General features: G+C 41.9%; 1 protein-coding gene across 1 annotated transcript in view; it reads right to left on the reverse strand.

The window, feature by feature from the left end:
• The window catches only part of SH3RF3 (SH3 domain containing ring finger 3), a 395,417-nt gene that overhangs the window by 38,221 nt on the left and 338,577 nt on the right, over positions 1–18,619 (reverse strand). The window contains exons 7-8 of the mRNA XM_048856416.2: positions 15,535–15,800; positions 6,253–6,587 (exon numbers count right to left, since the gene is read on the reverse strand). Of these exons, the coding sequence (XP_048712373.1) occupies positions 6,253–6,587; positions 15,535–15,800 (601 nt within the window). The remainder of the gene's footprint in view (positions 1–6,252; positions 6,588–15,534; positions 15,801–18,619) is intronic.

An 18,619-nucleotide genomic window follows, 5' to 3' on the forward strand; every position in this document is an offset into this window, starting at 1 on the left:
TTTTGATTGAGCTTTAGTGATGGAGGAGAAGGCGCTGGAGAGATCTGAAGCATGAGCTCTCTACCCCAAATCTGCATTCTGTGGCCTGAACTCACACGATTGGAAGAAAAGGCTTCCCTCACGGGCCAAGTTTCTGGTGAATCACTTGATGGTCACAAGATCAGCCTTCTAAAGTGTGGAAAGCTGGAGATCGTTAGTGGTGACTACAGCCCGCTATAGTGCGTTGAAAAGAAATGGCTCTTTCACAGGACAGAACTTATTCTTTTAGCTTCTTATATTTTTGATGCAAAACTTGACAATGTTACTACTTTTGTTTTCTACATTTAGAGGAAATCAAACTAGAAGAGGAACTAAAGCGTGGTGCTTTTTTGTAATTTACTTTTTTAGTTTTGCCATGCTTTATTTTTTTTTTGTCTTCCACTTTCTTCTCAGGTGAATGTTTCAAAGGAAAAAACAAAAACAAAAAAAATTTGTATCACTTCATCTCTACCAAGATTAACACTACATTTTTGGAAGCGGAATTCAATAGTCATATTGCTTCCTTAGCTTCTTTTATATTTACTTGTCCCAAAGTGACCACTATTTTGGTCATTTAATATCTAATAAAGTCAGTGGGAGTTGAAGGTGCTCAGCACCGCACAATTCAGACTGACCCTCCATTTTCTGAAAGAAGAATTCAATTTTTTTAGTAGATACAAAGTGATAAAAATCCTTTTCACTTTCACACAAGTTAATAATATATGAAAAAGCTGCAAAACAGATTTTAAAACTTAGTCATTGGGAACTGAGGGGGCTCTGACTCTTGTAGGATCAGGTCCTTTATGCAGAATTTTAGTACTATACACTGAACCTATCAGTCTGGTGATTTAGAGTCACAGTTTAAACAGGCAATCTGGATGAAGACTTTTACTATGAAATAAGGAAAAAGACAGTCTAACACTTTCTCTTATTTTACGAGCCAAATTTTCAAAGGGACTTCTATCCAACCTCCAAATTTGCATCTGTAACTTTGTGAGCATAACTATTTTTGTGCTAAATAACCTGAATTTGTACAAGCAAGTGACACAGGTGAGGAAAAAGACATCTATTCCCTCTATTATCTACACGATTTGTACATGCAAAACTGTAGGTGTTTGTTCAGAGGCTTTTTCTGAAAATCTCGTTACCTTAACGCCAATAAACAGCAATATGATATGTTTTCCCCATTCCTGTGATCTGTTTAACAGATTTACGCAGCTCCTGCATAGATTCTAGGAACTTATTTGTTAGTTTTACCCTATTTTAAAGCTGCAAACAGATTTTTTTTCTGCACACTTAGAACAACTGTTTAATTTTGGTTTGCCACTTTTCAAACATTTTTGTACATTCTGGCTGTTAAAGCAAAAAAGAGCCAGTAAAACTTATGATAAATTAACAGGCTACTCACAAGAGCAATCACTTATCCTCAACTTTAGCAGACACGGTGCCAGACGTTTACAGAAATTTAATCAAAATTCTCATCAAAAATGAAACGAGTGGATTTTACAGAAAGTTTAATTAGAGTGGTCAAACCACCCAGTGTGACTTGCTTGATTTGATTAAAGTAATAAGGAGCATGTTTAATGAGAAATGGATTAATTCATTCAAATAAGCGGCTTTATCAGAGGTGCTAAACAGTGTGTGTGTGTGTGGGCGATATATATTAAATAACAGAACACAGGTCTTTAGTTTCATTCTCTTGCTGAGATCTCTCTCTCATTCAGAAAGTTTAGTAGGGATCACAGCTACAGATCGAGTTAGTAGCTACTTAGTAATTAATTAGATAAGTAACTGAAGAAACTCAGACACAATCTCTACCATAAAATGAAGCAGTTTGCATTCACTTTTATTTTTCATTATCTTCCCTCTGACCCAGTGACATTTTAGGGAGTCTCTGTTCAATCCACTGGAAAGGGATTTGTTTGGACACCTGGAGCGGTGATATTTTGTTCCTGGAGCAGAATAGTGTTTACCTATGAACCCCATAATGGCTTGTGATGGGAGGTCTGTGGTGAAACCGCTAAGCAGGAAACTACAATTCCCCATTGCCCCCTCCCCACTGAACATCTTCTTTCCCCTGGCTAGGTAGAAGGAAAGACCCTGGCCCAGGAAATGACAAGGCACTTCTGACAGGGGAAAATGATTCCCATTAGCCACATTCCCACTGCACTTCCCTTTTACCTGGCCATGTAAGAGGAAGGACCTGACCCAGAAAGTGATTGGGCACTCTCGGGAAATAGCAGTCACTTGGTGAGCCAGAAGCTGGAAAGCAGCCAGTTGCAGGGACCTCCCAGGAAATGCATGCAGGGCTGCATGTGGAACAGGCTGCTGGACATGACAGCTGGGTGCAAGTCTGTATGAAGAATATGAGTAGAGGTCTACTTGAATTGTAGGGGTCTACTTAAATTCCATGCCACCTTTACTTCTCTTCTGCTGCTGCTGGATGGCAGTGCTGCCTTCGGAGATGGGCACCTGGGCAGCAGCCACTGCTCTGCCTTCAGAGCTGGGTGGCTGGAGACCAGATTTCGTGGTCCATGATGCAATTTTCATGGCTGCGAATTTGGTAGACCCCCCTCCTCATGAGGGAGTAGCGGTAGCTGGGCAGGGAGCCAGAGCAAAGGGGCCCCAAGGAGAGACACACCATTAAGCGATTCTGGCCTGGAAATCCACAAACTCCCATTTCCTTGAACAGAGACTGGATTGGAGAGCGCACCCCAGGCTATAGGTCTGAAGAGCCCTAATTCTTGATTGGGCTGCCGCAGGAGGCCCAACCAGAACCGCTATTGCTCATCTTGAACTGTAACTGGTTAACCCTCTGTACCCAGGGTATTCGCCAGCTTCCCTTTTCCTGCCAACCCTAGTAAAATACCCTTTCACTTCGCCTAGGTCTAGCTGCTGAAGCACTTTCAGGGCATGCCTGAGTCGTGGTACACCTGGCAGTCTACTGGTGCCTGAGGGGTTTGGTGTCCTGCAGCACTGAGCAACTATGAGAATTACAGGGCTTTCTCCCCCATCTGGCTTTAGCTGACCCTCTTCCCTGGTGTGTATCATGTGTCCCTTTCCCTGTCCTTTGCCCAGCACTTCATGACTCCCACTGTGCCCCTCATCCTCTTGTTCTACCCCTTTGCTTCCACCCCTCCTGCTGTTCTGTGCAGTGACTCCTGTTAAACCTCTCAACTTCCACTACTGGCCTGTCTCTCCTCTTGGGCCTCCCATACATTGTTGCCCCTTTGATTTCTGTTCTACTTGCTTCCCTTTATTCTGCCCCCAACCTGGTATTCCTGTGGTGTCTCCCCTGCTTCAGGGAGGGATCCGTTAGTCCTAGGGGAGAGAAATGTGGGAGAAGGTGTAAGGCTGAAGGAAGACTGCAATTGCACAGTTAACTTGAACCCCTGCAATGGGCCAAATTCTGCCTTCTGACCTGCGAGTAGCTCCCAGGAAGTCAATGGATGTTCGGCTCCTTTGAAAATCAGTGACCTTCACATAGTGCCTAAATATGAATTTAGTTTCTGAAGTTTGCCAGGTTAGAAAGTTTTGGCCAAGACGTTTCAAAAATAGGTTGAAACAGAGGATTGATGTCTGAGATTTTAAAAGCTGTCCCTGGGGATTAAATGTAATGGGAGATGAGTGGCTCTATCCCCTGAGCTGCTCTGAAAAACTCAACCTTGGGGATTACTTTTGCTGCCTCCCTTTAAACCACAATGAGATGGGCTCACAACAAAATCTGAGGATGTTTGGACAGTGCTCATATCTGAACTGTATGGCTGACCTATGTCTCTATCCAGACCTGAATCTCAACTTTGTGGCTCAGGCTCTTCTCTAGTAACAGGTGGCTTTAAATTTGTTACTAGCCTGAATCTCAATTTCCTAAAAATTCTATTCAGATTTTATTCTGATTGTGCAGAGAATAGGTGCATAGTTTGGACTGGACAAGCTTCAATCACTGCTTCTAAGAAGAGCATAAGATAAGATAAGAATGAAATGCAATATGAATAGGTTTGGGGTCTATTGCTCAATTCACATGACAGTTATATGCCTGTCTCTCCCTCAGAAGGAGAAGAACAAGCCTCTAAGATTCCAATTTACCATTTTAATAATCACTTCCTCTTCCACACTTTTTTGCAAGGACTATCAGTTTTCAGGAATACTTTGCATTTCTGAAATATATAGTTAGTTTATTGATTATTGTACGTAAAGATCAAATAACCATATGGCTTTTAGAAAAGGAGTACTTGTGGCACCTTAGAGACTAACCAATTTATTTGAGCACGAGCTTTCGTGAGCTACAGCTCACTTCATCGGATCCGATGAAGTGAGCTGTAGCTCACGAAAGCTCGTGCTCAAATAAATTGGTTAGTCTCTAAGGTGCCACAAGTACTCCTTTTCTTTTTGCGAATACAGACTAACACGGCTGTTACTCTGAAACATATGGCTTTTATTTTCCCTCAGACAAAGTCAATAACTTTAAGATTTATATGTTTGGATGAATTTACAAATATTTTAGAAAACAACACAGTATAACTGGGCCTGTGTAGTTTTAATGTGGAATCTTACTAGAAATGTATCAACAAAAATGTATGGACATTTGGATTCCTTTTTGAGCTTTTTAAAAAAATACCAAAATCCCACTACATTAGGTCCTGATGAGGAACACATTTCTGAGGCAACATAGATCTTCCACTAAATTTGCCAATATACTGTAGGTTTTCTTTCCCTTACAAAAGTAGTAACTCGGGTTGCAAGTAAAAAAGTATTATACCAGTCATGTATCATGGAACATTCAGTGTTAGTTGGGAATTCATTCTTTGGAAACAGATACCTAAATTTCACATCCAGGGAAGAATTCAATGCCCTTCTTCTCTTTATTGAAAGACACCAGGAAGATACTCAAGAGAGAGGATTAAGAGGGGATTTTAAAACTCACATTCCTCATCTTTGTGAAACTAGTATTTATCTGTGAACCTGAGCACGTCATATTTACCAAGTTTCCTTCAGCACACTCAGGAGATCTCCAAACATAGCATTATTGTGGATGCAGTAAATGTTTATCCCATGCATGTCTGTCACTATGGAATGACTTAGTGAATTTAGAAAAAAATATATTCTGCAAATCCAGGAGAAAGCTAGACTCCTCACCTCTCATGCTGTTCAAACACAAGCCACAGCTTGCTTCCAGGCAGAGTTTATCAGTAGGCTCTGCTATGGTGTCCAGTGAACAACTCTCAGAGTTGATATATGGGAACTGTTTGCAAAGGGTAAACTCTGGGTGAAAGCAAAATATTTGTTAAGAGTCTAAAAGGCTGAGAATGTTTAAAGCCCTGGCTTTCATTAGCAACACGTTTAAGGAGCAGACATTGAAATATTGTTTCCAATGTTGATTCCTAGAAGCTTGAATCTACAATGTATCAATCACATACTGCAGTGAGTCATATTTAATCCAGTTCTCTGTTTCACTGAACCATGGCAATGCAATTTTCTGAAAGAAATGGAGATGTTTACAGAACTGTTAACAGCTCCTACCATTTACATGTCAGTGTTCTATTATGCTTCCATCACCAGCACCCAAGGCTTGTACCTCATAAAACTTCTTCCATGTAATTAGGCAGATAGTTTCTGACTTGGCCACCTGGTTGTGAAGCCTGTCTCTTCAATAATGTGTTTCTATGCTATTTCAAATCTGTAAGATTCAGACACCGACCATGTCAAGTGCCGGAAAGTAGAAATGTAACAGATTAACAGCAAAACTCATTTCTCATGTGCAAGTGGATAATGCTACAGTATAACCAATGAACAGACTTAAAAAAGTATGAAAATAGTTGTAGATGTGGATGCCCAGTGGTTACATGATGAAATGCTGCTTCTGCCTCTCATAGAAAACCTGGTGAGCAAAAGCATCTCTTGATGTTTGTCCTTTGCTTCCCTTATTTAAATGTTGGCATGGGGGACCGTTGACACTTAGAGGATTGTTTCTATATCTTTTTCTATGACAGTGAGCTAGGAAAAACCTTAGTCTATAAATGGAGCAAGCTTGTTAAACATGCGAGTTTGACAGATTAACCAGGGGAAGTATCATATCTCTCCTCACACACACAAGAGGCATTAATCAAAAATATATGGTTTTAGCAAGGATGTTCGGTGGAAACAGAAGAAGAAAATAAGTCAGCTATCATTCAAGATTTTCAAAAAGGCACTCTGCTTCCCCCACTGCTAAATTACACCAGAGAAGGCAATTACCTTTTCATTTTTCCTCTCCTCTGCTTTGCAGGAGGTGTTGGTTGGGCTGGAAGTCACCAAGCTGCTGACTGGCCCATTTCCTGCCTCCCCGTTCAAGTTGGCCGCACTGACATTTGGAGGAGTAATGGCGGCTGCTGCTGAAGTGAGAGGAATGATGGGCCTGGCACACTGTGCTCCAGGAATAACTTGGACAGGGGACTGGTGGACGTGTTGTGGAGAAGCCATGGAGTGTGATCTAACCACAGTGGCTGGGAGACGGGATGGAGAGTTCTGGGTTCTCAGTGGTGAGACAGTTGCCGTGGGCCGCTCTGGTACCTGGGCAGAAGGGTGTGCTACTGAAGAATAACAGGGGGAAAACAAAGCAAAGAATGCAGCTTGTAAGTACAGACACAGGTCAAAGTAACAGATAATTTTATTTACTTTATGATAAACTTACTTTACTCCCTAGTGTTAAACTGTTCACAGGAGAGGTAAAAGTTTGTCTTAACATCAGAATGTATTGTATTGGAAGAAGAGTGGGGCAAAATTTTTCATCCAAACCTATTTTTGCTGAAAAATGCAGATTCAGGTCAACCAAAACATTGTGTGAATTTGTGTCGACTTTGGCCAACTGTTTCAGTCAAAGAAAAGATTTCAGTAATGTCTAAATCAATCATTTTGACATGTATAAAAGTGACACTTTTTGGTTTTCTGGGCTAGATTCATAAGGGCACAAAAATGAGCAAGTTGTGGTGCTGCCAGCCTCCCTTGAACCCCAACAGCCCCATGCATAGGGCACACACTTAGGACATAGGAGACTGGTTCGCATTCCCACTCTAGAGCAGGGCCTTGAACACAGGTGAGTGTCCTAACCACCAGGCTATTGGCTATTCTGATGTAGTTTTCTCTCAGTCTATCCTGCTGAAGCTGTTCTACTTTGTATAAAATACCTGAATGGTCATTAGACCCCCAGACAGAGAATGAGAGTGACTTTATAGCCCATGGTTAGAGTACTTACCCGGGAATGGGGACAGGTCCTTGCCCCAATAAAAATTTAAGTATTTTATACAAAGTGGAACAGCGTTAAGGGAGAGTGAAAGAAACCTACCGTACTCTAGGATAGCCTGTAGCCCCATTCCCGCATGGGGATTCAAACTTAAGTCTCCTGTCTCCCACCTCCCGGGCGAGTGCCCTAGCCACTGGGATTTCAGGTATAAGAGTGTGTGTGGGGAGGATGGAAGACAGCACCACTACCAACAAAAAATATGGGGTTCAGGTCAAACAGATTTTTTTCTCCAATTTTTCAGAACTGCCAGTGAATCAAAAAATCAGTTATGTGGCTCTACCTGAAAGTCTTTCCCTCATATGAAACACACAGTGTTTTAAAATTAAAACCCACAATTCCCACCACATCTTGTAAACAGCTCACTGAGTGTACTGTTGACTTCTACAATCATTGAGTGTCCATGGTATTTACTTTTCAAAGTAAACACAAATATACTCCATTTTAAAAATAAATTCGTACTTCACTCTAATAGTTACTGTTAACTTCTTGATCATTTCTGGAGCTCTCAACTGTTAAACCTATATCAGCAGGGACTAATTTAGATTATTAAAACTGATCTTGTATTTTTGAAATGTGATTTAAAGAAACCAAAAACTGTACTATATTTTAGCCTTAACAACACGCATCGGCACTTTAAAAAAGAGAATAACAAATTACTATGCTGTTCAAGACAAGTCAAGTAGTGCCAATCATTAAAGCACGTTTGAGATCAGCTTTGTTTCTGCCAGGAAAGTCCTAAAGGGACTATGCAAAATCATTTAGTATTCCTTCCCCAGATAGGTGAACTCCACTTCACCTCAGCAGATCACCACCAAGAACCAGAGAACTGCTGCTCATCTATATAACAATAACTACAACACACTGACTATCAATGCCAGATCTCCAAGGATCCAGGAAACTACAGAATGCTTTATGTAGGGGGGACGGATAGCTCAGTGGTTTGAGCATTGGCCTGCTAAACCCAGGGTTGTGAGTTCAATCCTTGAGGGGGCCATTTGGGATCTGGGGCAAAAATTGGGGATTGGTCCTGCTTTGAGCAGGGGGTTGGACTAGATGACCTCCTGAGGTCCGTTCCTACCCTGATATTCTATGATTCTATGTGTCAAAAAGTAAAGCACAGAGCTCCAGTTTCATTTCCATGCCTAAGGCTTTTCTGATCTCCAGGTGGGTTCATTGCTTTGTACAGTGGAGAAGAATATGCCAGAGTAGGCATTCCCAACACTTAAACAATTCGGTAGTTCTCTTAAAATCCCCTTTCTTAAGAATACTTTTTATGCAGCACTAAAACCAATCTGTGGAGTTCTGTCATGGGATATTACTGAACAGCATTATTCTAGTAAAATTCTAAAAAGGATTTTCTATTCATATCTGTCAGAACAGCACCTGCTCTTACATTGCTAGGGTTTAAAATGGCAAAGGGCATCACCCCCATGCTCAGTGTACAAACTGATCACCATCTGAGGTCATGAAGCAATTCCACCCCTAATCTTATTCCCATGTTATACACACAACACTGGATGCCTATTGAGATTTTTTTTAACGTCTTCTTGAAGCATCAGATATTACCCACCTTTGGAAGGTAATCAACTAGATGGACACCTGTGCTAGATGGACCCCTGATATATTCCAGTACAGCAACTCCTATGTTGGTATGATTCTCTTTCCCAGTTATTCCCCAATCTAACAGAGTTTTTTTTTAATCAATGTCGAATTTAGCAATCCACCAAACTGTCACTTATTTGTCTTGAATTTTTTTGTAACCTTGTCCTCTGGGAAGAGTAAGGGTCCACGAATTCAGATTTTCTCCAGGTTGTCATTTTCTTTTTTACTGGCTTCCCTACCTCGATCACCTAACAACATGTAATGAAATATATGGACCATATCCAAATACAAGTTAGAAATGGGTAAAATTGATTTACTCCCACCTAACTCATCCCCTCCCAATCTTTATGTACAAATTGTATTTGTGGGTAGGCTAATCAAGCAGCACACTTGTTTGGGCTTTGTGTAATGTGCAAGCCCTCTGCAAGCATAAGGCCAGTGTTCAAGGTCTGAAAATATTGCTACAGCCAGATTAGTTTCCAAGGTGAAATGGTATTTCTATAGATCTCTGGGATAAGAATACAAATGATGGAACTTCATTGCATGCTGCTACCCTCCTCTAGATTTAAGGTTGATTCAATAGTCATACTGACATGCATTATTTAATACAGGCGCCAGCATTTCTAGGCTTGAAGGAAACTGACAGTGCCAAAAACAGCAAAAGAAATGGTTGGAGAAGACTCCGCTGTAAGCAAGGCTTCGACAGTCTATTGTTGTCTTTGCTCTGAACATCTGTGGGTTTGGATTGTGCTGTGTCCATCATGCTATTACTTAGCAATGTTCACTGAAGACTGTTTTTGTTCTGGACGGCTCATATTTCATTTTCTGTATATTTCTACATTAGTGGATTTGTGAAAAAATTGATTTGTTATTCACGTATGAGGTAAGCCAACAAGAGCATGACTTGAATATTATATAATTTTCTTTCATTGGAAGTACCTTCATTTTTTTTAAGACATAGGATTAAGTGTCTTCACTCTCCAGGGACGAGATGCAGATGAGCTCTGTAGGATTTGGGCTACTGAACAGCAGCCTATTATGGCCATTGTGGATTGGCGACAGCGAAATTGCACTGGAGTATTCCTTAAATCAACGTTGGAAATTCTGCTAATTTTCCCCTTTACTCTGTGAGTTACATATTGTGTATGATATATTGTTGTTGTTTTTTCTGAGGTTTCAAAATAAACCTCAAATACCCATGGAAAGTATGAGAAGCACAAAAAATGAAGTGGCAGAAGAACTATATTTCCTGAGTTATTTTGCTCTCTGACTACTCTGCATGCCAAGATGTTGGAAGGATATTGAGATGTGGTCTCAAAACCACATGGGACAAGGAGAACGCAGGGAATGCTGGCAGGTAGCTTCTGAAGGCAGAAGGTAGCTACAAGGATTAGCTGAGAGATGGGAAAGGGAGGGTCTAATGCATCTACCTGGGCTAAAATTATCCTGCAACGACATCCTGTCTTAGCTCCATGAGAATACTTCTTTATGGCAGCATGGCCATTTGAAGCAACAGGAGCTGCCTGAAAGGTTCCAGAGAGCCAAAGATATATTATACTGCCAGATCTGTGTAAACTGATGCTAACTTGGTTACTATTACAAGATACATGACATAGTGACATATTTAATGCTACTTTCCAACAAGCACTTCATTCCTGCCTCCTGAGCCTTCCCAAACCATGAATATGTTTCAAATCATGCGTAGTCTAACTACAACAGCTGCTGGTGACTAGACAAGCGATGGAGAGAAAATCTGGAGAACTTGCTGATCTGTTCATCTGAGGAAGAAGTAAGCACTTACAAAACATTGATAAGGGACGCAAAGGGACACAAGGAGAACACTATGGCCAGCAGACTTACAGACAGAAGAAAGAAGAAATTGTTTAAATCTATTAGGAACAAAAATAATCATAAAATAATCATAAGAATGGTACTGGCCATTGCTAGATGGTAATGGTAAAATTATCAGTAATAATACAGAAAAGGAAGACACGTTCAATAGATATCTCTGTTCTGTATTTGGGGGGAAAACGGGTAATGTATGTGATGTTACACCCCATATTCTTCATAGAAATATGGCTATGATATGAATATGGCCTAACTACATATTTTATGCAAGATGCATCTTGTAAGGTTTCATTGGAAAGGTTATGATTTACTGAATGTGATTATCCAGCTTGTATGCATGTATCATTTCTGTATTTAAAGTTAGGCAAACTGGCTATGTAACAATTACAACTGTGTGTGTATTTGGGAGACACCCACCAGACAACAGGCCATCAGCTTTGATGGGCCATTAGGAAGAAACAATAAGACTTTAAAGATACAAATCTCTCTCCTTCCTGAGAGGTGTCCTGGGATGTAGCTGTGACACTACTAGGTCAGGTGGTCCTGCTGCCTGGTACTAAACACAATCTTGGACTTCTAGTAATTTTCCACCAAAAGGAGGGGGCAGTCAAGACTGGGAAACAAAAGATTCCAGCCTTATGTAAATCTTATTTAAGGTTGGGGAGTAAGGCAAACAGGACTCTTCTCCGTTTCCTTCCTGCCCAAGAAGAAAGTCTGCTAAAAGTACCTGAAGAGACAAATTTCAGAGTAGCAGCTGTGTTAGTCTGTATTCACAAAAAGAAAAGGAGTACTTGTGGCACCTTAGAGACTAACAAATTTATCTGAGCATAAGCTTTCGTGAGCTACAGCTCACTTCATCGGATGCATGCCACTGAATGCATCCGATGAAGTGAGCTGTAGCTCACAAAAGCTTATGCTCAAATAAATTTGTTAGTCTCTAAGGTGCCACAAGTACTCCTTTTCTTTTTTCTTGAAGAGACAAAGGAACTGAGCTGTGGGAAAGGCAAGGGCTGAATCCAGACTGAGACAGAGGAGTCTAGTCTGTAAACAGAAATAACCCTGGAACACTGAGCTAGAAACTGCATCCTGCCTAATTCAACATTTAGGGTGAGAAATTACATTTTGTAACCTGTTTCTTTTGTGAATCAAGCTTAGTTTGAGTGTTTTGTTTTATTTGCTTAGTAATCTGCTTTGTTCTGTTTGTTATCCCTTATGATCACTTAAAATGTACCTTTTATTGTTAATAAACTTATTTCTTGTTTATAACATAACCCAGTTTGTGCAATCCATATCTGGGGTTGGGGAGGGGAGGGGGGCAAGAAGCTGTGCATATCTCTCTTCACATTGAGGGAGAGGGTGAATTTTTATCAGCTTGTGCTGTGCAGATCTTTCTATACAGAGCAACACAATATTATCTGGGGTTTACCTCTCCACAGTGGGTGTGCACGTGAGTGCTGGGTGAATCCTATCACACAGATCTGACTGCAGTCTGTTTCTGCAGCTGACTGTGGTCTTGCCTGGGTGTGTGCTGGAAGGGGGCTTGAGAGCCTGGCACAGCAACCCAGTGCAAAGGAAACCCAGGCTAGCAGGGCAGGAGGGATGAGTGGGACCCCAGAACATCAACTGACATCCCAGAAGTGAGGGTCCAACCTGTCACAATGTAGTCATATATAACAACACTTTCTATTCTCCTAGTTTCTTAGGAGGATGATAAACTGTAGCAACTAAAGTTAGACACTTCTAAATCAGCAGGTCCAGATAGCTTGCATCCAAGAGTTTTAAAAGAGCTGGGTGAGAAGCTTGCTGGACTGTTAACGCTGGTTTTCAGTAAGTCTTGGAACGCCACAAAAGTTCAAAAGACTGGAAGAAAGTTAATGTTGTGCCAAGGATAAACAGGATTACCCAGGTAATTATAGGCTGTCAGTCTGACATCAATCCTGGGCAAGATAATGGAGCAGCTGATACAGGATTTGATTAATAAAGAATTAAAGGAGGATAATATAATTAATGCCAGTCACCAAGGGTTTATGGAAAATAAATCCTGTCAAACTAACTCAATATATATTTTATGAGATTACTACCTTTATCAAAGTTGTAGTGTTGATGTACTATACCTAGACTTCAGTGAGGCATTTGACTTGGTACCACATGACATTTTGATTAACAAACTAGAAGATATAAAATTAACATGGCACATACTGTATGGATTAAAAGCTGGCTAACTGATAAGACTCAAAATGTAAATGTAAACAGGGAATCAGAGGTGCATTTCTAATGGGGATCAGTTCTTGGCCCTACATTATTTAACATTTTTATTAATGACCTGGAAGAAACAAAGTCAGCACTGATACAGTTTGCAGATGGCACAAAAATTGTCAGAATAGTAAATAATGAAGAGGCCGGGTCACTAACACAGAGCAATTTGAATTGCTTGGTAAGCTTGGCTTAAGGAAACAGTATGTATTTTAATATGGCCAAATGTCAGCGTATACATGTAGGAACAAAGAATGTAGGCTATATTTGCACAATGGGGGCCTCTATCCTGGGAAGCAATGACTGTGAAAAAGACTTGGGGGTCACAGTGGATGATCAGCTGAACATGAACTCCCCATGTGATGCTGTGTCCAAAAGCACAAACAGGGAATCTCGAGTCGAAGTATTTGGCAATGGTGCGACCATTGCTAGAATACAGTGTCCCATTTTGGCTGTCCACAATTCAAGAATGATGTTGATAAATTGGAGAGGGTTCAGAGAAGAGCCACAAGAATGGTTAAAGGATTACAAAACATGCCTTATGGTGACAGACTCAAAGAGCTCAATCTACTTAGTTTAACAAAGAGAAGGTCAAGGAGTGACTTCTTTACAGTCTAAGTAACTACACTTAGTAACTCCTTACTAAGTAAGTAAGGAGAGTGGTCACTTTGGATAAGCTATTACCAGCAGGAGAGTGAGTTTGTGTGTGTGGTTTTTGGAAAAAAAGGGGTGGGGGGTGAGAAAACCTGGATTTGTGCTGGAAATGGCCCACCTTGATTATCATACACATTGTAAAGAGAGTGGTCACTTTGGATGGGCTATTACCAGCAGGAGAGTGAGTCTGTGTGTGTGTGGGGGGGGGGGGGGGGCGGAGGGTGAGAAAACCTGGATTTGTGCTGGAAATGGCCCAACTTGATTATCATACACATTGTAAGGAGAGTGATCACTTTAGATAAGCTATTACCAGCAGGAGAGTGGGGTGGGAGGAGGTATTGTTTCAGGGTGTTTGTGTATATAATGTCTTCTGCAGTTTCCACAGTATGCATCCGATGAAGTGAGCTGTAGCTCACGAAAGCTTATGCTCAAATAAATTGGTTAGTCTCTAAGGTGCCACAAGTACTCCTTTTCTTTTTGCGAATACAGACTAACACGGCTGTTACTCTGAAACCTACACAGGGAATGAATATTCAATAATGGGCTCTTTAATCTGGCAGAGAAAGGTACAACATGATCCAATGGATGGAAGTTGAAGCTAGACAAATTCAGACTGGAAATAAGGAGTATATTTTTAGTAGTGAGAGTAATTTAGAACAATTTACAAAGGATTGTGGTTGATTCTCCATCACTGGCAATTTTCCAATCAAGATGGGATGTTTTTCTAAAAGATACACTTTAAGAATTATTTAGGGGAAGTTCTATGGCCTGTGTTATACAGGAGGTCAGACTAGATGATCACAGTGGTTCCTTTTGGCCTTGGAATCTATGAATCTTCTCTCTGAACTACAAAAAAATTAATTATGATAATTAGATTACATTGTAGAGTGACTTCTATGCATGTAAAGATATGCCACTATGCGTAACAACCAAAGAAATAGAGTGCATGCTGCTTTTCAATAAAATAAGATTTAGATTCATGGGTATTTGATTACTTTTCCACTTGGCCTGTATTAAAAGGAGGTCAGACTAGATGACCGTAATGGTTCCTTCTAGCCTTAATCTGAGCATCTATGCTTTATATTGTAGCATACCTTGTCTAGTCTGTTCCGAATCTAAAATCTTCAGTTGCCAGCATTCCCAGTACTTCTCTAGCTCAGTCTTTAAACACAAGGGCTCAAGTCACCATAAAATATTAAAAACAAAACAGCTTTACATTTTGCCACAAAAATCTACCATGTAATTTACTTTTAATTCACTCAACATTGCAACTATTTAACATCAGGAAAGCAGCATAAATTCTGCTCTGGAAAACCCATGCTTTGCATCAAAAAGGAAAACTAGGAACAACAATGGCCCCCTGCTGTGCCAACCTCTTATTCACATTTCAAAGAGGTGGCACTATTTTTTGGATATCTTCCTTTGCCACCAGTGCTGAGTCCTCTTCTGCCTAACATAGAACTTTCATCCTTGAAGCCCAGTTCCTTAATTTTAAGTCACATATTACTTCCTTTGTGATAAGTGCAGTATTTTTTTTGTCAGTAAGCCAACTGGACTTAGAAACGTTAATCTTCTTAGTATGCAGGATGCTTTATTCTCTAAAATAAATTATGTAAATATTTGTAACCACTGTAATCTATTTCAGCTGTGACAACAGCACAATCTGATAAACACAGCATATTTCCCAGAGATCAATAGAAGTCTGTAAATATTACAAGCAATAAAACATATCCTATTACAGATGGCTGAACTTTGACTAAAATGGAAGACTTGCAAAGGAAACCTGAAGGTACAATAGGATTCCAGTGGCTTGTTCATGAGGGATACAATGTCAAATTCTGAGAAGGTAAGGCAAGAGGCGTTAGGGAGCCTATACATACCCATCTGCATGGCACTGCGAGTCTGGCTGACCATTTGCTGGGCTGAATACCTCATGCAGTTATTCATCTGAGGAGACACTGTCTGTTGTTGGAGATGTGTCTGAGGTGCAGTGATTGGAACAACAGGTCTGACAGCAGTGGCCGTATTTGTAAGACTTGCACCTCCTGGGTGAACAGCTCCTGGGTGAACAGCTCCTGGGGATCCTTTTATTGTCTGAGCCCCACCCGCTAAGCTATTCCTGGGCTGGCCACCTCCTACAGGCACTCTAAAGAGAAAGGAAGTGTAATGTGAAAACTCTGTTACGACATAGTTACTCATCTACTGCAGTGATTGCCATAAGCTACCAGAAGTCCCCTGAAGTGGGACATGATACAAATTAAGGTAGTAAAATAAAATGAAGTTTAAGGTTAAGTATTATATTTTGTTTATGTTTCCCAGAACAATATGTATTTTGGTGGAATTCTGCACCTTCTCCACTGCTCCCCACACGGGGGAATCTCTCAAGTTTGAATGTTCAGCACAAGATACAAATGTTATAGGAACAGAAAGATCACCTTTTTTCCCTCCATTAACTTGTTTGAAATCCAGAATTCCTGCTTTAATTTATTCTAATAGGCACCTACATATTACCAAGTAAATCCAGAAGAAACGGACGTCGCCAAAATGCTGTTTTGCACAGCAAGGCTATTTTTGCAACTGGCAATGGAAAAATAATTAAAATGAGCCGTGAAGATATTAATGTAGGGCCTGAGCTCCATGCAAATTTATATGGAAAAAAAGATGGGCAGCACCAAATCCCTACAGTCTGCCTGTAGAATCAGAATGATGATGATCAGGTTTGGACTGGGAGCCTCAATAACAGCTGGCTTGGTTGGCTTTGAATTTTCACATGAACCATTCACCCAGTTCTAATTCAGAAGCATGATAAGTGAGCCCAGAGCTAGGTGAGCTCAACTGACCTTACTGGAAGGGAGATCTGTTTACAAGCAAACAACGAATCCCCCTACAAAACCCAGCCCTAACAGCTCACCCGCATTGTACACATGTCCCTTCTCGTACCTGCTTGGCCCTGGAAACCCTTTGATTATCCACGTTGTCTGGGCAAGCAGAGAGGAGGATGCAGGGCCAAGACTATTTCTTCATGCAGCCAGCTCATCAGAGCCCTGTTGCCCTGCTGACCAAGGTCTTCACCAGGGGTGGGCCCTCGGGCACAGGCATACTTTGACTTCTATCCTGGGGCCAGCAGGGATTGGGCCCCGCATGGCAGGGTCCAGGGAGGCAGCACCACCTCCGCCCTCTGACTTACCTCAGCAGGCCACCCAGCCTGTCTGGGCTGTGTGTGGTGGGGGTTCAGCACCAAAAGTTTGAAAACCACTCAGGGTACAGAGAGGGGGTAGCTAGGGGCTGTATGCGGGAGGGAGGGTAATGCAGGGTGGAGGGAGGGGGTTGCTAGGGGCTGTGTGAGGGCAGGGGGGGTCGCTCAGGGTGCAGGGAGGGGGTGTAGCTAGGGGTTGTGTGCGGGGGAGTAGCTAGGGTGCAGGGAGGGGTTAGCTAGTGAGCAGGCAGGGGGGTAGCTCAGGGTGCAGGCAAGGGGTAGCTATGATCTGTGTGCAGGCAGGGGGCGGGGTAGCTCAGGATGCAGGGAGAGGAGTAGCTAGTTGCTGTGCACCAGGAGGGCTCCCCTATGGTCACTGCTCCCCAATGGCTCTGCCGGCCACAGAGCTGGGTCCCCCTGCCTCGGGGGCTCTTACTAGCTGCGTGAGCTGAGGAGCGGCAGCCACAGCCCCGGGCACCAACAGCAGGTGAGGGAATGACGAGGCTGTCTGCTTCATGGTACCAGCCAGAGCAGCTGCCCGCACTGACCGATTCTGGCTTCCCACTTCTGACCTGGCCAAGGGCAAATGGCTTTGGTGCTATTCTGTTCTCATTGCCTTCCTTTGTCCACCTCACTGCACTGAGATCCACAAGAGGAGGAGAGAGAAGAGGGTTATGGGCAGAACATGAGGACATGACACGGGAGGGTGGGGAGAGAACTAATAGGGCTGGAGAAAATGGAGGGGAGAGATTGCAGGGAACAAGACCAAGGGAGAGGAGATAATGGAGGGGAGGGAAGACCAGGCTGTAGGAGGCTGGATCGGTGAGTGGACTTTAGAGAGAGAAATAGCTTAAGTGTAATAGGACAGAGAGAGGAGAAAGGAGGAGAGGGAGGGGAAACATTGAACATACAAATTAAACAGAGTGAAAGGCCAAACCACAGAAGAAAATATTAAGTCCTAAAGAAAGAGAGTGAAGGGGGAAAACAATTAAAAAGGAATGAGGCTGAGGGAAAGCATGGACACACACACTAAATGAGAGGATGCAAGAAGCTACAGTCAAAACATGTGAAGACAGGAAGATAAACAAGAGAACGAAGAAAAATAATAGAAACAGATTCCTACATTTTTTCACTTTGTGTAAAGTTTGCCAATTTATCTTGTTTTGAATCCATCCTCATGGTGGTGTAACTAGGTTTTTTTAAAACTGGAAAATCTTGAACATTTCCCCCACCACTTCCAGACAGGGAAGAGGTGACAGGCTGTCTAGGGTCCTTGCCACCTTTGGTTGCTATGTGTCACCCTCAATGACATTGTGCAAAGTGGACAAGTAGGAAATGAGATTCAGAGAGAGCTGGGTAAATCACCTGCAATAGGCTTGATTCACCAATATAGCAACATACACGTCCCTCTGCTCACAAGCAGAGATGCACCCCTGCAGGTTTAATAACACTGCTGGGGAATCAATAGGAACCCGCCAGCAGAGGGAGCCTGAGAGATACTTGAAATTAGTACATTTCCTGGGTACCCTGTCCCTGTCCCCAACTGGCCGTGCACAGCCCTCCACCCCGCCCCCCCAGCACACTCCTTTGTTTTGCTGGTTGGAGGAAAGGAAAACGGGTAAATCAAAGACTGTGACAAATGGGAGAGTTTGTTTATTATAGTATTTTTCTTGCTGTTTTCACTTAAGGTACTGCATATGTGAACAGACTGTTTTAATTACACGTTCATTTCTAATGGATCATAAAATGAATGATACAACTCATGTGGT

The sequence above is a fragment of the Caretta caretta genome, chromosome 1, assembly GCF_965140235.1.
Source record: "Caretta caretta isolate rCarCar2 chromosome 1, rCarCar1.hap1, whole genome shotgun sequence".
NCBI classification, from domain to species: Eukaryota; Metazoa; Chordata; order Testudines; family Cheloniidae; genus Caretta; species Caretta caretta.